Below are 23,324 nucleotides of genomic sequence, written 5' to 3'. Positions count from 1 at the left end.
GGTGACACGCAGCAGTCCAGGTGATATAGCGATTGCTCGGGCCATGTGGCTATCTTCGCGAGGTAAGAGGCGCTGATCGCAGCGCCTTTGCAGACCGCTGTCTGTAGGGACGCAGCCTATCTTTCCCATAACATGGGATTCTTAGATGGGGAGAAGACCTAAAGAAGTACGTAAGTCATTCAAGGAGATACTATGAGGCTGTGAACAAAGTGCGTTGTATTTGATGAATTCCAGCTCGCGTCTTAGAAGTAGTGTTCTAGACATTCATTCTGATGCCTATTGCTGGTTCTTGGCTGCCTTTATGAAGGCACGTATCTTGTCTAGACTTTGCTGTCCGTCTTCTTCAACACCGCTGCTGACATCCACAGCATGAACACGATCCCGGTACTCGTCGAGTCCAGCGAGCATAGACTGTACGTTGTCAGGGTTCAGCCCACCTGCTAATATGACCTTGATTCCATCGTCTTTTGCAAACACTGCTTTGACGTCGGAGAGATCCAGTTGCTGGCCTGAACCTCCAGAGCCTGCATCCAGCAGTGGTAGAGCATGATAACCCCTTGAGCCGATTCCAAGGTTTTGCGGGTTAAAAGCTCGCAGAACAGGTACAGGAACCAGCTTTGCCCACTCTAGTGGCTCTTGACCATGAAATTGTACAACGTCTAGGCTGAGCAATCGCTGCTGCTCGAGCACGTATTCCAGTGATTGGTTTCGGAACACTCCTACAAGAAGCGCACGACTGTCGTTTGATACCAACCGCGATGCGCCGTGCTCAAAGAAGTCAGACGCAGCTTTTGAATCAGCAAGCAATCCCGACTTCGAGACAATCGGCTTTTTGGTCTTGTGTACCATTTCCGAGATGGCAAGTGCTGTCTCCGCTGTTACTGTTCGCTTGGTTCCTGGCGCCAGTATCATGCCGATGAGATCAGCTCCTGCCTCGACTGCAGCTTTTGCGGCCTCCGCACTCCGAGTTCCGCAGATCTTTACCATCGGGCTTGACGCTGTTTGCGCCTTCTTTGTAGATGAGCCACCCAAGAGCTCAGCAATGAATTGAGCAGTGTCAGATGCGCGCATCAACGCTTCACCCACCAAGACTGCACCGACTCCGCTCTTGATGTATGGTTCGACATCTTTGGGTCCAGCGATACCGCTGAGCGCACACAAAATTGTCTCTTTTGGAACCATGTTGATTAGTCGATTAGTGGTCTCCATGTCGACCTCGAAATTGACAAGATTGCGATTGTTCACACCGATGACTTGCGCGCCCAGCTTAACGGCGATCTCCGTTTCTTCTGCGTTTTGGACCTCGACTAGGGGTTCCATTCCAAGTGATCTGGAGTAGTCATAGAGCTTCTTCAGCACTGCCTCGTCAAGCATCTTGACGATGAGCAATACAGTATCGGCACCTGCGAGTCTAGCTTCCAAGATCTGATACTCCTCGAAGATGAATTCCTTGCGCAGGACAGCAGGTCGGTTTGGCATGCCTTCCAAACTTTGACGAACTGCTTTGAGGTCGTCGATGCTTCCCTTGAACCACTCCGGCTCTGTAAGGACGGAGATGGTGCTTGCCCCGGCCTTTGCGTAAAGCCTTGCTTGAGCAGGAGCGCACGCAGACAAGGAGATTATGCCTTTGGAGGGCGATGCGCGCTTGATCTCAGCCATGAGCGATAGTCGGAACGGAGATTGCCTGAGACGCTCTGGGAAGTTGATCTGAGGAGGCGCTAGGTTAAGGTCGTACGAAGCTTGTAGGTCGCTAGGCCGTTGGGATGGGATCTTCTTCTGTTCCGCGACAGAGGCCCTACGGTGGTCGTAGATCTTCTCCAGTATGGATGTCTGCTTGTCCTTCTTTGCACCATTCGTACCGTTAGCAGCAGCTCCGACTGCCTGGGCATGTGCCTCCTTCTGTAACCGCTCGTTCTCGGCCCAGGTACCTCCCTGCATCTTGAGGAAGTTCCTCACCATGAGCCGACCATCTTCGGTCAAGATACTCTCTGGGTGAAACTGCACACCCTCTATAACGTATTCCTTGTGTCGCACACCCATAATGACTTCCTTCACTTCGGCGTCTTCGTTCGCGGGTATCGTAGCGGTGACCTCGAGGCAGTCAGGGAGCGTTCCGTGGGTGCCAGCGAGCGAATGATAGCGTGTGACGGGGACATTCTGCGAGACGCCTGCAAAGACGCCTTTGCCGTCGTGTTTGAGAGGCGATGTTTTTCCGTGCAAGACCTGGCCTGTCACGTCTACCGTACCGCCGTAGCTATAGAAGATGCACTGTCTGCGCCGCGTTAGCACTCATACATCTTCAATTCCTCTTCCCACCCTACAAAGAGAGCTGCAACAATGCTTGCGGTGATATGCCGTATGATACGAACAATCAGGACGACTCACTCTCCCATGCACACGCCGAAGATTGGAATCTTGCCGCTATAGTGCTTGATAGCCGCATTGCTAATGCCTGCATCGCGCTCTGGATGTCCCGGTCCGGGACTGATTACCAGCTGGGTAGGATTCTTTGCGATCAACTCTTCGACAGTGATCTCATCGTTTCGGTACACAGTCACGGTCGCGCCTTCGAAGACGAGGTATTGATACACGTTCCAGGTGAAGGAGTCGTAGTTGTCAATGAGTATAACGTTGGAAGCGGTCGGTATTGGTGGAGAGGGGGTGGGGTTGTTGGGCGAATGGTCAATCAATGCGAGAGCAGGCATGGTGGGTGGTTTCTTGCGCGAATGGCGCCTTTGGAGTCCGGTGGCTGCTATATAGCTTCGTCTGGGTAACTTTGCGGCGGTAAAATGACAGGAAGATTGCCGGTCCTTTGACGGCGAGGCAGTCGTGAGTATATTAGATGCCGATGAACGGAGCCCGCGCCGAGAAACGTGTGTGGACTTTGTGACAGGAATGTGGAAAAGGAACGAATGTCCAGGTACCAGGGTAGCGGGGTGACTCAATGATGCACTATTCAGATATTGAGGATGCGGAGTTAACACGGAGGTGGCATGGATCGAGGCTTAGTGCGACAGACAGCACATGGACGTGGATGCATCAATATGGGCGACCGGGCAATACTTTGCATACGAAAAGACATGCTCATGCTCTCGGTATTCAGGAAGAGTGGTTTTCTCTACATATCCAGCTGCTAGTAGGATATCGGGACTGCACTTGGCTGGGACGAGTACTGCAACCTCAGGTGCAAGACCACGAGATGCAAATCTCACCAGACGGAGATGCAATAGCGATGGAATGGGTCTTGCACAGACGTGTCTTGTAGCGAGAAGCATGCGATGCCGTGTTCTGAAGTGTCCGCAAAGAAAGAGCCCTTGTGATGATCCCTGCACGTACTAGCTCGACTTTCGCGTGAGCTTTGGCTTTCGCGACTTTCGTAGACATTCACGCCAAACATTCGGCAACACCACCCCACGCCTATCCAGCACCTTCATGGCCTTTGGTTAGCTGACACTCTACTCGCGCACCGCAGCGCAACCATGGCCCCCATTCAATCCCCCGAGTTCGACCTGGGCAAGTGCCTCAAAGGCGAGCAGCAGCTTGTGTATGTTTACCTGCATTCAACGCAAGAAACTGGCTGACAGTACTAGGACCTGGGATATCGCATATCGCGCCCTCTGCGACCCCGAAACCGCGTCTAAAAGCGAAGCCCTTCGCGCCTTCCTCACCTCCACCGATAACAAAGATATCCTCAGCCACCCATGGAAGCCCTTCGCCGACCCGTCGTCGCAAGAGAAGAGCAAGTTCGAGACCAACACAGCGCCCATCAAAATCACACCGCCCCAGAGCGAGCACTATAATGTAGAAGAAATAAAGGAAGACAGTCTGTGGCTGGCCAAAGAGGCGCAAATATCAGAATATGTAGCGCTGCAATTGGTTGTCCAAGAGTGGCAGGGCAGGCCGACTGCACAGCTGTTGAGTGGACTCACCGAAGAGGAGGCCCTCAGCGTGCAGGAAGCCGCTGGAATGGGAAACCTAGGAGCCTCGACTTTCGTCCCGAACTCATCCATCCTAGCCTCACCGCTCGCCTCCAAGACGGCGCATCTCGACGCAAAGGACCAGCGTCGCCTCCACATTCTCGACGTCTACCATTCTACATGCGCTTCCATCATCCGAATAAGCCAGCTTCTCGTTTCATGGGGTTGCGCATCAAACTTGCGTAGCCAGACCATCTACGGCAACGACTACCTTAGCATTGGTGCCGGTTGGATTGAAGAGCTTGGGCAGGCCATTGCAGCGGCACAAGATGGACCTACAGGTGGAAAGGCGCTAGACGAGTGCCTGAAAGCATTCTCCAAGAGGTGTGACTCCCTGGACACCGGTTATGGCTGGAACGTCGACGATTCTATACTGGAAGCTGCCTCGGAGAAATGGGTCGTTGCGCAAACCACAGAGATGCTGCACATCCTGCATCTCGCTCTGGTGCACGCAGATTTGGTTGCCAAGGACTTCCTTCCTGCGGCTACTATCGAAGACTGGCTCAAGGCCTTCAGCTTCCGCGGCTTTTTCCGCGAGTTTCCTGCAGTCACAGCTCGCCAGGAACCTCTCATTCCAGTCATACAACTGCTGACTTCCCTTATGTCTTTGACTATCTTGAAGGTAGACAAAATCATGGACGATCTTGAGTCCGGCGACTGCAATACATGGGCCTCCTCATCCTACATTCTCAACACTGCTGTTGTAGAGAGCATCACTACCATATTCGGAGAAGCCAAGCTGCTGGGTGCTAGCCCAGCTACACCACCGACATTTGCCTGGGCAATCCTTACCTGGAAGCTCACAAGTCGTGCGAGTTACGAGGAACAAGAGCGTGATCGTCTGCTTGAATCGTCAAATAACACCGGAAACCCAGAACCTCAAACTTCCCCGCTTGAGGAGGCTGCTTTGGTCGTTGCCAGACTCGAAACCCATGAGCTCTTCGATGGCAAAATGCCTTACGAGGAGCTTGCTAACGTCAGCTCAGCAGTGGGTGTCTTGGCTATTGTCAACCAGTTGGTTCAAACCAGTTTGCCTGCATTCGGAACACCGATCGATCAGATATCACAAGACAGGATTCGTCTGCTATTTCTTCAGCTTATTCGCGCTGCTGTTGGTAGTGACATTGTCGCGTACAGCCCGGACTTGATAGTAACGACATACACAATTCTGACTGGCGACAACTCTTTCCGCAGATGGGAGAACGGCGACATATCTCGCCATGCTGACCCGATTGTTGCGTATTTCTTGGAAGATGAATATGTCCTTCGACCACTGCTGCTCAATGAAGCTCGGCTACGCTACCCCTACGAGATGACACCTTTCCTGAAGTTCTGTAGCGCATTGACCCGTGGCGACAAGACGATGCAGAATGGCTTGCCTACATTCATCGAAAAGCTTGGAAACCACAATCGACTTATGCAACAACTTCCAGATGGGTTTAGGGACTATGCGTTGACGCGCGAGGAGGAGAACGCCAACTGGGTCGAACTCACGGGCAACCTTCCGCTTTTCTCGTCTGGAGTATCTTCGAGCTTCCGTGGACAACGTCGATTGCTGACCTCTGGCACTTCGACACAGTCTGATGGACTATCTGGAATACCTGCCGGGACAGAAGGAATCATCGTTGATGACAATGCTTCCCCATACGTGGCGGTTTGGCATCATCAGCACTCTACGTTGTCATATTTAGTCGAACTTCTCTCCACATACCCTGTAGGGAGCACCAAGGTTGAGACTGCCACGCAGCAGCCTGCCTCTCGCGAAAGTGTCATCGAGATCATCGGACTCTTCGCTGATTTGATGCATTCTTCTCTACATGCTTCTGAGGGCGTTTGTTCGACTGAGCTCCTGGAGGCGATTGGCATCGGTGCTGAGGGCAGCCAGGATACCGTCAATCTCGTGCTCGCCATCTTCGAGGAGGAGCTCCTGCACCTCTGCCAGGAGCCAAGCAACGAGGCGTGTTTAGAGCTGTTGGTCAACTGCACTCACTTTTTAGAGGCTTTGATTATTGTTTCTCCACACAGAGTATGGCCCTGGCTCGCCAGGAGTAGATTGCTCGAAGGCGACGGAAATGGCAGCTTAGCGACTATCCTCATTGGTACTGAAATGGTTCTAGGACGATATGACTTCCTTATTGGCTGTATCCGACTCTACAAGGGTCTCATTAAAGATGCAGTCGAGCGATCAGTCTCGCGCAAAGTCCCAACGAGAGCACTCAGCCGCTTCAATGCTGCTGCTCCTTCAGAAAGCGGAACCTCGGATAAGATCATGAGCACAATACTCTTTACATTCGGTCGAACCCTTGCTAGCATATACGAGAACTCGTTGAACTGGAAATATTCTCATCCCAATCATCGGCCCGAGATCAACATCGCCATCTGCGAAGTTTTCACGACGATATTAAACCTCGCGTACAGCGTAGACGACGAACCGAAACTATCTGCTAAGCTCGCCAAATCCATCGCGCCTATCGCCGAGTACATCACGCAGCTATACCTTACACAGGCTGGCGCAGATCTTCCGACAAACCCGCTGATGACCTCCCTGATCACTGGGGTCAGTCCCAGCGACACCACGTTGCTCACGACTTCGAGTGCATTGTGGATGCTACAGACGCAGACTACTCTGGCTTTCGCTGACATCCTTGTCCGGGTTGCCGTACTCTTGAACAAACCCTGGACACACTTGGAGCAACAACTCTTTAAAGCTACGCCATTACTGGCACGACTGTACGCAACCAGTGACAAATGGAAGTCGCAGGTCGTGCTGCTGTTGGAAGCTCTTGTTCGTGGTGCCGTCCGTGTCGCCGGACAAGATGACTCAACGATGACAGACGGAGACCTTAAGCAGTCTGTACGGAAACAGACTGAGCAGCAAGAACCGCCCTCACTACTCGGTCATCTCGGACCACGGACTGCGAAGAACTTCTTGAGCGTACTCTCGCAGCTCGATGAGCCTTTACAAATAGTGGACATTCAGACCAACGTCTGGAACTTGCTTTCAGCCGTAGTAACATGCAAACAGCAGTGGTTCTCCTTATATCTGCTTACTGGTAGCACGCCTCGCGAGTCCATTCGTTCCAAGAAAGACGCGACTCACGATTCAAGGAACAAAGCCCTACTTACGCGAGCGCTCGACGCACTCTCAAGCATGACTCTACCAGACCAAGAAGCGGGTGGCCTTTCATGGCCTTTATACACCGCTATGCTCGAGTTTGTCTCGTCAGCGCAAAACAATTGGTCATGGGCAATGGGTGACCTCCGACAACGCAAGGACCTGATCCAGAAGCTGCTCGCCTTCATGAAGTGGATGGCAAAGCAGCCCAAGCAACCGAAGATGAGCAACAACAACGAGACCCTCGAACGCTCATTCCAAAACAGGTTCGCATCGTTAGCCTGCGAAGTCATCGCCATGTACCTGCACCACTCACGGCAAGTGGGCGATATCACCGTGCTCAAAGATGTTGTGCCAAGCCTGACGTACTTGGAAGATACTGCTTTGGATCTACCGTCCTACAGTACTTCCCTGCATGGTTATCTTAAGCAAAACCTGGAGAAACAATACCCTGGTGTCACGCTATGCAACATCAAGCGAACCACACTGTACCCAGAGACCTTCGGGCGGGCATTCTTCTACGACATCGACCTTGCCCAGCGGCTTTTGGGATTCAATAGCAAGTGGACAGGTCCCAGAGAAGGCACTGGTTTCGCAGCTGAAGTTGAGAAGGCCAACTACAACCTCGGCCTGGTTGAATCTCAGGTTCTACTACTTCAAGGCTGGAAGCTGCTGGCTCTGGAGTTGAGCCAAGTCGTAGCCAAGGACGAGCGTATAGTCAAGGTGCTCGTTGGCGTCATCCACAAGTGCATGGTCGCCAACGAACAATCGAATCTCCCGGAAGCATTGTTTGGCCAGCTCATGGTTCTGCGAGCAGATCTTGCCTTTGCACTGTTGAAGAAGCTGGTTGAGGCAAAGGTACGAACGAATGAGGCACGTCAATTACTCGCTCCAGTGTGGAACGCGATTCGTACCTCCACGCCTGACTTCGAGAACGTATTCTCGACCGACGCGGTGCACTACTACCGATCCTTGCTACGAATCCTCTACCTTGCCCTTCACTTCCATCTTATCGAAGATACAGATACTTCCGATGACGCATCCTTCCGCTCTTCCTTCCGTGGCACTATGCCTACAAGCCACAACAAATACGCCGAGCCCATCTCAACCCAGCTCCTTGAGATCCTTTCCGACACGGTTGCGAAGGGCTTCCGCAGCCTTGCCAACCAACTTCACGCTGAACCTACATCCGTCTCGCCATCGGACTTTGCCCTTCTCACTGCACTCCTCCAACGCATCATTGCGATACCAGAGATGTCAAAGTGGCAACAACAGGCAGCTCTCCTCTTCGCCAACAGCAACACCGTGCGCTACGCCACCAGCCTCTTCTCATGGGCTGACCGTCTAACGATATCCCACAATGGCATCGACGACCCCATCTACGGTGAACTCAGCGTACTGTTTCTGCTCTCCCTGTCAAGCATCCAGGCTTTGGCAGAAACCATGGCTGTAGAAGGCATACTCAGTCAACTCAACACCGCAAACATCATGAACTACTACCGTCGCGTCAACGGCATGGGTCCTTTCGACAATCCATCACGCATGTACAGTATCTGGACAAAAGGCATCCTACCGCTCTGCCTCAACCTTTTGCTTTCAGTCGGCCCGCCCATTGCAGCGGAAATCTCATCTTTCTTGAACCAGTTCCCAGAACAACTCGCCCGCTCGGCTCTAAGCATAAATTCAAATCCCTCGTCCCGCACCTCGGCTACCCAGAAGATTACGCTTGCCGTCGCTTCGGAAGTGCACTCTTTGTCGCTCATATCCAGTATTCTGGAAAACGTCCGCAAGCAAGGCCCTAAACTGGGTATTCAGGCAAACGACGTTGCACTCCTAGACTGGGATAAGGAAAACATCAAGGAAGATGTCGAGAGCTGGTTGAACCGTAAGAGCGCGCTGCGTGAACGCATTGTAGCGATCGATGAGCGGGAGTTGGAGATGCTGAGCAGCAGGAAGGGCCAGGGTGAGGATGCGTTAAGTGAGCTTGAGAAGAGAGTGTTTGGCGAACTGGAAGACGCGGGAAAATGTTTGGGTGTGGGTAACGGAAATGGAAATGGGAATGGGAAGAAATAGATGATGTGGTGGAACTGCTAGGATGACATTTGAAAAGCGCTGGAGTTTAGGAGCGTTTTTGGATTAGTTGCGAGGTGCTATGTGCTTGGACGTTAGATCTTGTGGGTGGTAGTGTATTTCTAATGTAACTCTTTTGACTCATGTTTGCTTGGTGGTATGGTTCATATTGTGCGGCTCCCCAGGTTCGTCAGACTAGCGTATCAGCAAAGTTCTGCTTCCGCCTTCCTTCCATGTCGTCTCACGTCGAGAACCTTCCCAAACAGGTAACTGAAGAAAGACCATAGATTGCAGCAACTTTCTATATCCCACATGCTACCCCTCTGCCCCGTGGGCATACCAATATAGTCCCAATCAGGCAAGTTCCTCTCAAAGGTGTAGATCACAGCAACTCTCACAAGATACCTATTAGCTACGCTGTAGTCTGAACTTGTTATGAAGTTTGTAGGCTGTTTACTATGTTCTCCCGAATACGCAGGTTTGAAATTCTGCGTGGGTGTGGATTGTAGCAACTTTCAAGATCGCCCAGCCCCTGGTAAAGCAAAAAGTGATCTCTTCAAGCAACGCATTCACAGACGGGGATGGGAGAGCATACGGTCAATTATACGTATTGATCCGAGATTACTAGCAGACAACGAACGTGGTACACAAGCCATACTGCTGGCACGTAGGTGATAGTGTGCCCTTGTACATACACCATGCAGACACCGAGTATGTTTCCTGCTAACGTGCCTAATCGCGCCCGGATGTGTTTTAAATTGTATGCGATGATGGAATGTTCGCATGACATTCCAAACCACATGGCCGTAGTATTCCTACACATCCACCACAGACCAGCCGGATTCTGCGTCCGTAAGTTGGGGGGTAACGCCACCAGCCAGGTCGACGAAACCGCTGTCTTCAGTACCAGGCTCGGAGTCAGACTCAGTATCGATGTCACTACCATAATCAGACTCCACGTCATATTTCATGACTTGCAGCCTCGTCACCTCCTTCAGCACTTCTTGGAGCATCTTTTCATGAGTCTTGAAATCCTCCGTAAGTGATGTGATGGGAGACACTGGACGACGGTGCGATTTGAAGGATTGATTCCTTCGATGGTGGTTAGATGAATCAGACTGCATTTCTGTCCCTGTAGGTTGACATTCAGTGATTTTGGGTTCGGGAGCCTCAGTGTTCATGACAGCCGCGGAAGAAAGCTCTGAACGATGATCCTCTCCGTCAGGTAGTTCGCAGCCTCGCGTGATCAGATAGAGCTCCTTGACCAGTCTGCAGAATTGAAAGATGTCCGGAAGCCATGAGTTGGGTGCAATGAAGAACCGCAGAAGCATGCTGAAGCCCGAAAATAAAGAGAAGAGACCAAAAACAAGCACCGATACTTTGCATCCGAGGTGCTCTGAGTACTTGATGTATAGGCGATCAACCAAGGTCAGAGCAAGACCGAAGCCGATAGTCTTGATTGTGTACTTGTCTCTTGCATTTGTTAAGCCGAGGAATTGAGTGAGCTCAGTTGCGGCTTTCTTGGTAGCGGCCATGTACGAAGCCACACCGACCAGGGCCGCCATTTCGATCCCTAAGGAAGCTAAGCTCACGAAGGTCAGAACTTTCTCCAAGTACCGTGTAAACGATAGACAGTTTTCAAGATTGGCCTTCAAGGCTGCCAATTTCCTAAGCCGGCATTCAAGTTTCGCAATGGCCTTTGCGCGACCCGACAAAGCGAACGTTTCATCCGAGGATACGGGCAGGTAAACAAGGCGACATGGCTGGGAGGACTCGCAGTGCAGGGCGAATCCAAATGGCACTTTGGAAAGGGATCGGGTTGACGAGGACGTATCGCCAGTATCCGTACCGTCAGAAACATGTACAGTGGGGGTGGAGGTGGAGCCATTTATGAGGTAGATACCGCCGAAGAAGCGATTCCAGATCGAACGGGTCTTCAGTCTCACGACCTCTAGTGCTTCCCCGAGTATACGACGGGAGCGATATCGTACATTTGCCCAGGGCCTGAGCACAGCTTGTTGTGGGGTTGCATCATGTATCACCACCTGTGGCGTGTACTGAAGTCTACCACAACTACCCATTGTCCAGTACATGATCCGCGCACGCATATGAGGGTCCTGAAAGCCAAGCCCGAAGGATTCATCATTGACCTTCTTCAGACCACGAATGAGACAGTCTTCGTGAGTCTCCATGAAGCCACGGCTCAGCTGGCTAGAGAGAAGTCTATCCAAGCGACCGTACAATATTTGCTCTTCGTGCATGGTGGCTGACTGCAGATTGAATTCGTCTACCACTCGGTTAATTCGAGGTGTTATGAAGTTATCGATGCTGAAGAATCCGGTGGCGAGGGAGAGTATCGCGGAGGTGAGGTACATGAGGAACAACCCCAGCAGTAGCATGCGCGAGTTGGCGAGTAGAAGCCTGATTTTGTATGGAATCCTTGCCTTGGTTGGTTCCGATGTAGCGCGTTGACCGTCTTGTGAAAACTGGCCTCCAGCAGGCGTAATGCTCAGCTCTGCTTGAGATGTCATGTCCATGGTGATCACTGTGGTGGAAAGCACCCTAGCGTTTGCTGAGCCTTGAGCTTCGTCGCGGGCGACTTCCATGTTGCAGGTGTTGCGATATTGTGTTTATATGTTGGTAAGTGCCGAACTCTTGGGGTTTTATTTAAAAAGCCTGTGATTAGGGGTCTGGTTCGGCCATTCATGGGTCTGAATCAGCGTGTGTGGAGAAGGTACCACTGATGAGGCCGCAAGGCACCAGTGACTGCACGTGCTGGATCAGGCAGCACTTGAGTGAAACGCGGTCAACCAGACGTCGATCGTGATGCGAAAGTAGGACAGTGAGTAGTGATTTCAGGTCAGTCTTGATGAGTACATGCAGGAGATGGCGATGGAAGCTCGGTGATATTCTGTTGTCTGGTGAAGACTGAAAGGCGCGATGCGGTCTGCATGACGGCAGGGTCCGCCTTCCGCTGTCGGAATACCAAGTTGACGCGATAAAATATGAGACTGTGTTCGAATATGCCTAGTCGTATTTCTGATTTAACATGCTAGACGTTAGAGATCCAAGATTCAATGATGTTATATACAGTATTATGACTACTTACTACTACTTCTTCCTCTGTGCCCTTTTGCGTGGCGGTTGCCCGATATCCTCTATGTCTATCGTACCCTCCACATCTTCAGCTTTGATCTCACCAACATCAGCAACCACCGTCTCTTCCTTCACTGCTGCCTCTTCGTCGCCATTGGGTGCCTCGACTTTCACAACGGCTTCTTCTTTCTTCACTTTCGTCTTCTTAGCTACCACTACTGAGGGACATAGGCCTCTATCTGCCAACTTGCAGCCACCACACTTTCTGCCTACAGGTAAGCATATAGTCTGTCCAAAGCCCACAAGCAGATTGTTTATGTCATGCCACTTGTCTTTTGGCAGCCATGACTCCAGAGCGGCACGTGTTTGTTCTGGATTTTGAGTCTTATGCCAGCCCCATAAGTTGGTAATGCGGTGAACGTGGACGTCGACTCCAATACCTTCATGCCGGCCCCAGGCGGCACTCAAAGTGAGGTATCCCATCTTAGGCCCGACACCAGGTAGTGACACAAGTCCCTCGATTGTGTCTGGAATATCGCTATTCCACTTGTCTCGTAGAATCTCCGCAGTTTGCTTGATGTACTTGGTCTTGAGGTTGTGGAAACCCACTTTGTTGATGAAAGCGTTGAGCGCAGGCGGCTCTAGTGCGAGGACAGATTCAAGATTGAAACCCTGGTTATGTTAGCCGTGGAAAGCAGTCGCCTTTGGAATTAACCCACCCCAGGCATTTTCTCCTGCATGCCTCGCATGACGGGCGCTGTGACGGTGTCTTTCGTCTGACTACTCAACATCAAGGCTATAAGTGTCTGAAACCGTCGATCTCGAGGAGACCTGTTCTTCTCCGCCAGGCTCTCGCACCCCATAGTGTCCACCGGCGCGACATTCTCATTCCGCATTTCTCTCGTCAGGGTGTATATCTCCTCCCAATTGGGTGGCGGCTCCATCTTTACAGACCCATCGTTGCCCTTGATCTTCTTCGCAGGCGCGCGTCGGGCTTTTTTGACCTTTTCGCTTTTCTTCGGCGATGCGATTCCAGCGATCGTTGTTTCCTCTACCTCCTGCTTCACGACGATAGGAGTATCTTGACCCCTTTTCCTCTTCATAGGCACTCGTCGCGCCTCTCCCTCGGAGGCTGAGTCTGCTGGTACCGAGCTTAGCTCTGAACTTGCCCTAGCATTCTCGTCGCTGCCTGTCTCTCGTTTGATAGGGGTCTGCGCATTGGTCGCGCTTCGGGTCTGGCGTAGCGCTCGTTGGGTGCGGCTTGCGGCGACGATACGGGACGTGTCGCGAGACACTCGTGAAGTCCGCATTGGAAGGTCAATTTAACGATAGAAAACTGTGTGAATGGCGAGAGGTCCTTGTGATAGACTCTGATACGGAGCTCCGCGAGCTGATGCGCGGCGCATAGTAATGACGATGACGAGGACGCGACTCAGCAAATAGCCAATGAGCGCCTATCGATTTCATGGGTCTAACGCGACTGCACGTGAAGCGTCACGTATTGATGACGTCAGCGAAGACTCGATCAGAATTTCGATTGGAAATACAGTTGCTGCAATCAACGACATTACAATTTACCTATTTCGGAAGAACGTCATCTGAATACACGTGAGACAGCTGGTGGAAATGTCAACTCCACTTTCTCTGAGTCCTACACTACTTGATAAGTGGTGGCCGTTTCTTCTATCATGCTAGAACAGATGTATTACTCGCTTCCATGTACACTATGGGGCTCTTGCAGCCTCAGAACGTTTGATCATCAAGCTTCTATCCAGTGAAAATCCCGTTTGCTGAATAACTAAGATTCACACGTGAAGGTTTACGCTGAACGGATGGCTCGTGCTGAATGCAAGCTAATTTGGTACGTGCGGAGACGTCACGACTCCATGGAGCTATACCAGCCGCGGCTCACACCTTCTGTCACCCATGGATTGATCTTTCACCCAATATAAGATTACACACAACAGGCTCTCTGAGTACGGCGCAAGGTCTGTGCTACCAATCACCCACACTGCACAACTGAAAATGCTACGCGAGCAAATGAAAGAGGTGGACCTTCTGATTCTGGGCGCTGGATGGACGTCCAATTTTTTGATACCTGAACTAGAGGACACCGACATAAGCTATGCCGCAACCACGACTACTGGAAGAGATAACACGATACCATTCAAGTTCGACCCCAGTTCCGGCGATGCGGAACCATATAAGCGCCTTCCCGCGGCGCAAACCGTGATCATCACGTTCCCGCTGGTGGGACATACGCAGTCGAAGACCATCGTCGGCCTTTACCGCTCCGTTCACGGCGCAAAAAACAACTGGGTGCAGCTAGGCTCTACAGGCATCTTCAATAAGTTACCCGATGGCTGGAGCGATGATAATGCGCCGTATGACAAAGAAGACAAGCGAGCGATCGCGGAAGACGAATTACTCTCGCTTCACGGTTGTGTGCTAAACCTATGTGGCCTATACGGAGGCGAACGCGTGCCCGCTAGGTGGCTCCCTCGCATAGTTCAGTCGAAAGACGATGTGCGGAAGCGAGGAGCCGTGCATTTCATCCACGGTGAGGATGTTGCGCGCGCCATTATTGCAACTCATCGGAAGTTTACCCCGGGGAAGCGATGGATTGTTGCTGACCTGCGCGTCTACGACTGGTACGATCTCATCATGAGCTTCAGCGCTATGGTCGAATCGTCCATGACCAAAGAGGAGGCGGAGACACGTCAGGAATATGGCAAATGGGTGGGAGAACTCATGGAGGAAGAGGGAATTCGCGCTCTGCCACGTGATGTGCATACCTTGGGCAGGAAGTTGGACTCTAGGGGCTTCTGGCATTACCATGGGCTCTGGCCTCGTCACAAGCGGCTGGCATAGTGGATCCATTACTCGAGCAATCCAATGGAGTCACATTTCTGCGATGCTGACTAGGACGAGACTTTTCGATTCGATTGGTCTGACATTACGGTCACGTTTTCTGGACAGCCATAAATCTGGTATAGGCGAAGAGTACCACAGTTCAATGGATAGTCTCCATGGTCTCCGCTGACCTCAACACGATTGTATGGCTGATTTCTAGTTTTGATTACCCATCCATAACATTTTTCATGAGATCAATTTACTCAGATGAACCAGGTTTACAGTGTTCCACATTCCCAATCTTCTCGTCGCTCTGTATAAAACTTCTGCTCAATCTGTGTCTTTCTTCTTTTCTGTTCAGTTCAGATCACATTCTAGTCATCGACACAAGTTTTGGAAGTATTTTTGACTACCCATTTCTCATCCTAGATATTCTATTCCAACATCGTTCACCCACACAACGACAAATCCCCTCTACTTTCACCAATATGTCAACCAACACTTTCGCAACACAGAGCGACATGGTACAACGAATCAACATCGGCGGCCTAAGGTTACCTACCGACCAAGAACGAGCAAGAATATCTCAGCTTTCTGCTCGTCCGCAGCTCATAAGTATACAGCAGTTACCCATTCAAACCAGCTTCGGATCTTACGGTAGTTACCCTTCTCCGGCTGCGTTCCAACAACAGCCTTTCTTTCCTTCTCCCGGCGTCGCTGCTACTAATTGCTTTCCTCCTGGTGCCTTCCCCCACCAGCAACAACCTTACAACCTGGGTAGGTCACAACCCGCATTCTCTCCTGGCGTCGCTGCTTTCAGTGGCTTCCCTGCTGGTGTCTTCGCCAACCAGCAGCCGCAATATCACACTCCGGGTGGGCCACAACCCGTGTATGCTCCTGGCGTCGCTGCTACTAACTGCTTTCTTACTGGTGCCTCCCCCCATCAGCTACAATATTTTCCCCAGGCTCAGACCTATGGAGGTCAGTATAGCCAGAATGCCTTCGCGGCACCGGTGCAGGGTCCTTGGGCGGCTCAGAATGTTGCGAGTACCGCCGCGCCGCCTGCTCAGCAGGAAGAACAGTATTTTGATCTCACCAGAGATGACGAAGAAGAGGTGCGAGCACCCACACTAGCATCAGCATGCCCTGTTGTCCCCGCCTCGGCCGCCCAAGACATAGGTCTCCTCACCCCTGCGGATACACCCTCCTCACTAGAGGCCCTCTCCGTCCCCGAGGCACCCTGCCACCTCGGCGAACGAGTCAAACACCTCCAGTTGACCATCAGAGAAAGCTACGAACCATGCGCCTTCCGCCTTTTCCGCAGCTTCATGTTCATGAACATAAAACAGCAGCGCGAGTACTGCAGCTTGTTTTGGCCCTCGAACGAAGAGGCTTATGAAGAGATCCTTCGAGCCTCCAAACTCTCTCTGGATTTCTCGACCATATACTATTTGCGCCTTTCGTTAACATCGAAGCTGAAAGAGGCCAAGAGCGAAGAAGAGCGCGAGAAGTTGGAAGAAGAAAATGAGGCCATTTGCGCTGAGATGGAGAGAACTTGCAAAGCCAAATTGCAAGATAGGAGGGATGAAGAGAATTTGAGCAATCTCCACCAGGCTGTTACCACTACCAAGGGTAAGAAGAGCAAGGCCTCGAGGGCAGCACAACTAGAGGTGTGGAATGAGGAAAATGTAAGAGTGCAGGAAGCAAAGCAGGAGAGGTGGGCGAAGCTGGATGGCCAGCAAACCTCAACTTCGCTTGCTGGCCAAAAGAGGAAGCAAAGGGTTCAAGAGGAGCCTAACCCTGCTCCGAAGAGGGGGAGACCTCCAAAGGTCAGGGCTGCAGAGGACGTGGCTGTGGTGAAGGAGAAGAAGAATCGTGGGAGGCCTCGGAAGAGCCCTGTGGTTCAAGAACCGACTCCTGAGCACGCCATCGATGAAGCGGAGGATGATGGGGCGTTGGAAGCAGCACTGTATGCTGGCTTGTGCGAGGATGTCGTTGGAGAGGAGGAGGATGGGTCGTCTGAAGCAGCTCCGCAAACATGGCTCGCCGCTGATGACAGTGACGTTGTCGATGAGAGTGCTGAGGTGGAGACTTCTGGACGAGTACAAATGCACGATGAAGATGATCGGGTTGCCGGAGCCGTCGCCGAGGACCGACCGGAGGAGGTTCGTGTGGATGAGAGTGCTGCTGTAATCGCCAGCTCGTCTCAAGAGCATGGACAAGAGGAAGAGGGCTGTGACGAAGACTCTCTCTTCGGAGACTCTCTTTTCGAAGACTTTGAGCTTGGAAACCTCCTCGATACGGGGGCTGCGAATGATATTGGGGCTACGCTAGACGGCATGTTCTTCTAGTCATGCATATGGTATGGGTAGTTCTAAATATAATGCTACCAAGGGCCCCTAACTCTTAAACTCCACGCTATGCGAACGTACTTGAAAATGCCATAAAGGCGAATACAAAAGGTAATAAGAGAAATCAAACCAACTGGCCTCATGTTGCATCCGGTCGATGGCATCACGGGTGCTGGCCCTATACGTGAGCCAGAGCGGGCAACGAAACAACCTGCTTAAACCTCAATATTCTCGAAGGGATCCCGGTCTGGCGGCAGTCCCCTGTAAATGACGCTGCCGCCTGCGTCTAGCCTTGCATTCACACTAGTGATCCATACACGCTTCGTGAATGCACTAGTCCTCTGAATCTCGTCCTTAGCGACACCCAGGTCGTCATGCGGAATCCAGACGGCGGGCTGGATAGCGCGTGTCGCCGGATGCTGGAAGGAGCGTTTGATAAGCTTTTGGCGAGCCTCAGGCTCGATGTCAGCGAGCTCGTCGTCTACTTCATCGAAAAGATTGCCAGCGGGCAGGACCTGTGCTTCAACATCGCGGATGGGTTTTGCAACATCGTCGAGACCTTTCTTGAGTGTACTGGTAATCATATCTAGAGGATCCTTGCGCTTGTGGTGCTGCTTGTGGTGGGATTGTGAGCGCGAGTTAGAGCTACGGCGGGAGCGATCTGCCCAACTGGTGTTGCGACCGCGGTTGCCGGGTCGAGGTGATTGCCCATGGCCAGCAGATTGCATGTTACCGTCCAAATTGCTCAGCTCATAAGATCCTGGACCATAGGATGATTCGCGTTGTTTCCTTTCCTCAATGCGGTTTTGCTCGTCCAGGTGTGCTTGCTCGCGCGCTTCGGCCGTCTGCGCTGCATCTTGTTGAGCAGTGAGAGATTGATGCTCGTCATCGCGTTCCCATTTGCTGGCCTGTGCTCGCTGCCACTCCTCGTCTCGAAGGACCGCTTCATCTTCGAATGTGATTGGCAGGTATGTGAAAAGAGGCCCGAACGCCCTGTTCAGTACGACTTGGAAGAGGACAGTAAAGATGCCCATGATAATCATGATAATACCCTGAGGGAAACAAGATTGGTTTCCTTTATCGTCTTCTTGTAGGAAGAACAAGCCAACCATACAAAGCTCGAGGAAATACAACCCGGTGAACAGCTGGTTGACAGCTTTCGGAAAGATGAGACCGTTGGTTTCGGCCTTAGCGTAACTAACATAGATCATTTGGTAGCGGTATGTGAACCAGAAGAGGCAGAAAGTGATCAACATCATGATCAGGATCAAGGGAGCGACGACGGAATAGATGAGACCTGCGCATTGTTAGCTTTAACGTGCATTATCACAAAGGACTTTTACTTACCAATGGCGGCAAAATTGGTGTAAACAGGGATCATAGTTCCCCAATTAATACCAGGTCTTTGCAACACCCTTGAAACCTTCTCTCGGGGCGTTGTGTCGAGAAAGCGGAGGAATATGATGACAACGACAGCACCGATCTGTAGCAAAGTACCAGAACTGATACTGAGAGCTTGCAGAATCATGTAAGAGAAGAAGTAGTTAGCGGCCTTGGGGAGGTTCTGCGCCAGTGTCAATGGGACACTAAGAGGATCGTTGATCAGTTTGTCAATCGTCGAGGTGATACCTGTCGAGATCGATACTACCAGAAACAACTGGACAAAGACGAAGGCGAAATAGAAGTTTTGGACGAGCAATTCGCGTTCGCCTGATGTCGTCGTACCGGTAAGACCAGCGCAGAAGCGCAGGACCAGAGGCAGCACAGCAAAGAGAATGGCCAAGAAAGCTGGTGGCAACACACCCTGTATCAAACTCACTACCCAGTCGGGAAGCTTGTTGATGAAGCCTAGCCATGGCAAGGTCTTGGTCAGACTGTCAATTTGGGACAAAGCTCCTGTAAAACTGACGGGGATACCCCAGAAGATGATAAGTCCTACAATGAGCAGAATGATTCCGAACATGCGCAAGTAACGTTCCCACCACTTCATAGTCAAATTGTCCCAGAGCACGTAATTGGGGTTGACCTCTACAGTTCTCGGGTTCATTTGCCTTGGGATGTGATGGCTCAATGACTGACAGGCCATGTGTGCCGCAACCTGATGGTTGAATTGGATAAAGGCAGAATTCATCAGCGGGAAGCGTTCTGGGTGAGCCTGATCGTCCGCGATCTCAGCGTTGAGCCGAGCGAGCTCCTTTCGGCAATGATAGATGGTGTCAACCTTCTTGCCGATCAACGGCAAGGCCGGCCACCAAGACCAACTGAAGATCGGTAGTCGCATCGTTTCTCTGTCCTTTGGCCTAAGGTACTTTCTCCAGAGAGCATCCTCGCCATCCTCTTCCATGGACTCGTCGTACAGTCCTGTAAGATCATACTTGATTTTACTAGGGTCCTTGAGCTCTAGTGGCAGCTCTTCTCCTGGCTTCTCGAATGGCTTAGGGCTTATAAAATCACCCTGACCAACGTATACGGCCTTTAGCTTATTGAAAGGGTGCTTCCATCCAGGCGTAATAGATTTCCTCTCGGGCTCGGTTGTAGCTGCAGGCGCTTTCAGATCTGTCTGGGGAGAGTTCGGCTCGGTGATGGTGCCATCAGAGGCATAAGTTTCCTTGCTGGCCAAAGGCGTATGCGTGTCAGTACTAGCCCCCCTGTGGTGAAAGTCGGCAGAGGTTGGCGATGATCCTGGAACTTCGTCGGCACCGTCGAGGCTCGCCTGTGCTTGCTCTTGTGTCTGTGCCTGGCCAGCCTGGCGGGGCTTTCCGCCAAACACACCGCGCATTCCACCGTAGACCTTTTTGTTGAAACGATCGACACCATGGCCGACATCACGGAAACCTTCACCGACGGCGTGCATGCCTTCTCCCAAAAATTGCATTGGCACAATGCCGCGCTTCCGATCGGGTGAGGTTGACCGTGAGGAAGAGGAAGACGACGAGGGAGACTGCTCGAGAACCTTTTGGAGTTGTTGCTCGATCTCGTGGGGGTTACCAGCATCCACACCTTGCTCGTGAGTCTCCTGATTGATCGCATGATTCTCCATAGCTATGTCGTGCTTCTTCTCTTTTCTGGACTTTTTCTTTCCAGCCTCCTTCGCTGCCTTTTCCTCCATCTTCCTGTGCTTCTTGGTGCACGCTATTATAAGATTTGTTTCGGCAGATTCGAGGGTCCTTGCAATCTTGGTTCGATCGTTGACTTTATCCATTAGGTCGTCGTAGTTGCGGTTTATCCAGATATCCTTGATACCACCGGGAAAGACATCGTAGAGGGCATCGAGAGCTGGGGCGGTAAGCCATTTCTGAGGAATGCTTTGCACCAAAATAGTGGTGGCAGATGCTCGAATACGATGTTCTGGTCTGGTGAGGACAGTCTGCCTAAGGCGTACAAACTGCCTGAGCGCCAAGTAGAAATTGAAGCACGCCCAGCATATGACGCCTACAGCGATGATACAGTGTGCCCATAAGCGATGCCTCTTGTCTGCAAAGGCTACATTGGGCCAAGCGAACGAGTCTAAACCAGAGACTCCGGGCTCGTCGCCCTTGCGATTTATCGGTAGCAGGATAGGTAGGATGATGATAGCCATAGGGATGAATATGCGTAGCAGGAGCTGCAGGTATTGGAGGAAAAGGTAGCCATCGACGCCGGCAATACGGATGAGTTCTTTGTCGCTAATCGTAAAGACATTTCGAAAGGACTCGATAGCGGTCGTGGGGGCTGCGATACGCTTTGCGACGGGTACGAAGGCGGTCTTGTAGTAGTAGATTTTGTGGAACAGACTCTGTCGCGCGGCCGCTTTGTCTTCCTGGTCGCCATCGACAGGCTTCTTCTTGCCCGTTCCCTTGTGAAACTTCCAATTGCCACTGAGGACCAAGAAGAAACCAATCTGAACGCCGAAAATGATGGCTGCAGTTGACAGCGACGCGGCGAAATTCTCGATGCTCTGATTTGACCTTAGCTGCGCGCCGCCGGCGTCGTTCGTCGACGTTGCGGTCGTCGAGGTCGTCGAGGACGTTGAGGCTTCGGACATGGTTCAGAGTGGTGGTGGTCGTGGTGGAGGGTCGCGTATGTGGTAAAGCTGCGAATCGGAACCCCTGTCTTAACCTCTCGTTGCCATGGAAGAAGAGTAGCGAGGAGGCGCTACCGTTTGCGGTTGTAATATAAAGGAAACAATATTAGTAGGGTAGTAGACAGCAAAGAGGCAGTGAATCAACACAACGAAGAGAAGGCGCGAAGTGCTATCATTATTGATTCACAGGTGACTAGGGTGTCGACGTGTTTCAAGCCTTGCATTCCCTGATGCGCGGTCTGTCGGGGGCTTGGCAGCGTCACTGGCGTCGACTGGTGCGCTATCCTACGAGCTAGCCGCCCGCCGTTTGAACCAAACAACCGCTGGCTTTGTGGTTAATCTGAAACTGCGGGTAGACGTTGTGTGAGTGGTCGCTGGCGTCTGCAGAGCTGGTACACGTCGCGCTTAGCTGCAACACTGCTCAATACATCGTTCAACACGAGCTTTATTACTGAGACCCATCTGGGTGGGTAAAGGGACAAGGAGCAATAAGATTGTGGCGCCGTGGCACCGACGTGGATCCGATCTGAGCATCAACCCCGTACTATGACGTTGGAAATGCCAGGAAACCGCTCCGTATTACCGTATTAGTTGCGCGCACGTGCCCTCCAGCTCCCACCTGCCAGGAAGAGCCACGCCACAGCCAAGCCTCACCATGTCGAGTCAATTGGCCGAACTTCAAAAACTCGAACAGCCTGGCTCATCCTTCTGAACCTAGGCCCTCATCCTTCATGTCTCTCTGCAGCCCTTTGCCGCTTCTTCTTCAACACCACGACAAGCGTCAAACAGGCCACAGCGCCATCAATCTCGGTACCGTCTACCACCACCGTCCCACCGGTTACAAAACTACCCCACCACTTCTGCGCGTACTTGGCTACTTCCGTCTTGATCTGCTGCTCACCACTCCCTGTGATCCGATAGAGTGTCATGTTCGTCGAGTGCCACAAGCTGTCCATTTGCCAGACGTACGGCTGTGAGTTGTAAACGAACGATTCAGTGCGCAGTCCCCAGCGCTTGTTACTCAAGGTGATAGTATGGGATGAATGAGCTGAGTCGTCTGGAAATGTGAGGACTGATTCGCCGAACGACGACCAGGCATGCGACCAATGTGCAACATGTGCGCTCTGGTCGTCGGTGATTTCGTACTTGAGACCTAGCCAGGTACGGCGGTGGCAGGTAAGTACCGGCGCGAAGGAATGATCCTTCATGGTCCTTTTGATCTCGGCTTTGTATTCGGCTGTCATGCCTGTATATGGCACTTCCATGTCTTTCGTCAAGTCAAGGATTGTGATTTTTTTGCTGAGCAAAGCATGAGGAGAGATCCAGTACACTACCGTGGGTTTGAGGGAACGAGGGTCAAGTGGTCGACTTGAGAACTCTCTATCGTGAGGCGTGTCCAGCCACGGGTCGTCATCCTCAGAAGACCTAGACTTCACGTGTGTTCGGGAAGATTTTCGGTGACGCACGGTGTTATTGTCTGCATCTGAGATGCTCAGATTCTGCAAAGCAATAGAGGTGGACATGTTCTTGGGTGATAGTGAAAGATATATACTTGAGGGTCGTACAACGAGTTTTGTTTTAAAACCTGGGATGTGCTGGGAATGACGAGACATGTGGAAAGAGACAGCCTTTTTTATACGTTCACTACAAGCACCGTACTCTACGCTCGCTTTACCATTCGCATCATGCTTGGTTTCCTTCTTGCCCATAAGGCAGACCTCAAAATCCGAGGCTCGAAGGTCTGGTCAGATGGTTGCTCATTGGACAGAGGTCTGTGGAAGTTTCAAGATTCAGCCTAG

At 51.8% G+C, this 23,324-nt stretch overlaps 8 protein-coding genes across 8 annotated transcripts; 3 read left to right on the top strand and 5 right to left on the bottom strand.

The window, feature by feature from the left end:
• Nucleotides 1-276: 276 nt before the first annotated feature.
• On the bottom strand, nt 277-2,705 carry AA0111_g5816 (Multifunctional tryptophan biosynthesis protein; the record flags this gene model as incomplete). Its single annotated transcript, XM_028651970.1, has 2 exons — nt 277-2,272; nt 2,386-2,705. 2 exons carry the CDS (start codon nt 2,703-2,705, stop codon nt 277-279), a joined length of 2,316 nt encoding a protein of 771 aa, XP_028506483.1.
• A 774-nt stretch (nt 2,706-3,479) lies between these two features.
• On the top strand, nt 3,480-9,165 carry AA0111_g5815 (Nucleoporin; the record flags this gene model as incomplete). The annotated part of the gene is made up of 2 exons (XM_028651969.1): nt 3,480-3,544; nt 3,591-9,165. The coding sequence occupies 2 exons, from the start codon at nt 3,480-3,482 to the stop codon at nt 9,163-9,165; spliced, it is 5,640 nt and encodes a 1,879-aa protein (XP_028506426.1).
• An 812-nt stretch (nt 9,166-9,977) lies between these two features.
• AA0111_g5814 (hypothetical protein) lies at nt 9,978-11,768 on the bottom strand (the record flags this gene model as incomplete). Its single annotated transcript, XM_028651968.1, has 1 exon — nt 9,978-11,768. One exon carries the CDS (start codon nt 11,766-11,768, stop codon nt 9,978-9,980), a length of 1,791 nt encoding a protein of 596 aa, XP_028506425.1.
• A 505-nt stretch (nt 11,769-12,273) lies between these two features.
• AA0111_g5813 (hypothetical protein) lies at nt 12,274-13,568 on the bottom strand (the record flags this gene model as incomplete). Its single annotated transcript, XM_028651967.1, has 2 exons — nt 12,274-12,930; nt 12,978-13,568. The coding sequence occupies 2 exons, from the start codon at nt 13,566-13,568 to the stop codon at nt 12,274-12,276; spliced, it is 1,248 nt and encodes a 415-aa protein (XP_028506428.1).
• A 715-nt stretch (nt 13,569-14,283) lies between these two features.
• On the top strand, nt 14,284-15,129 carry AA0111_g5812 (hypothetical protein; the record flags this gene model as incomplete). Its single annotated transcript, XM_028651966.1, has 1 exon — nt 14,284-15,129. The coding sequence occupies one exon, from the start codon at nt 14,284-14,286 to the stop codon at nt 15,127-15,129; it is 846 nt and encodes a 281-aa protein (XP_028506427.1).
• A 470-nt stretch (nt 15,130-15,599) lies between these two features.
• Nucleotides 15,600-17,462, top strand: AA0111_g5811 (hypothetical protein; the record flags this gene model as incomplete). Its single annotated transcript, XM_028651965.1, has 1 exon — nt 15,600-17,462. One exon carries the CDS (start codon nt 15,600-15,602, stop codon nt 17,460-17,462), a length of 1,863 nt encoding a protein of 620 aa, XP_028506485.1.
• Nucleotides 17,463-17,677: 215 nt separating this feature from the next.
• Nucleotides 17,678-21,486, bottom strand: AA0111_g5810 (hypothetical protein; the record flags this gene model as incomplete). Its single annotated transcript, XM_028651964.1, has 2 exons — nt 17,678-18,759; nt 18,810-21,486. 2 exons carry the CDS (start codon nt 21,484-21,486, stop codon nt 17,678-17,680), a joined length of 3,759 nt encoding a protein of 1,252 aa, XP_028506298.1.
• A 761-nt stretch (nt 21,487-22,247) lies between these two features.
• On the bottom strand, nt 22,248-23,048 carry AA0111_g5809 (hypothetical protein; the record flags this gene model as incomplete). The annotated part of the gene is made up of 1 exon (XM_028651962.1): nt 22,248-23,048. The coding sequence occupies one exon, from the start codon at nt 23,046-23,048 to the stop codon at nt 22,248-22,250; it is 801 nt and encodes a 266-aa protein (XP_028506595.1).
• Between the last annotated feature and the right edge of the window lie 276 nt (nt 23,049-23,324).

Source organism: Alternaria arborescens, assembly GCF_004154835.1.
Source record: "Alternaria arborescens strain FERA 675 chromosome Unknown contig_12, whole genome shotgun sequence".
Lineage (NCBI taxonomy): Eukaryota > Fungi > Ascomycota > Dothideomycetes > Pleosporales > Pleosporaceae > Alternaria > Alternaria arborescens.
This window is presented reverse-complemented; position numbering and strand designations above follow the sequence as displayed.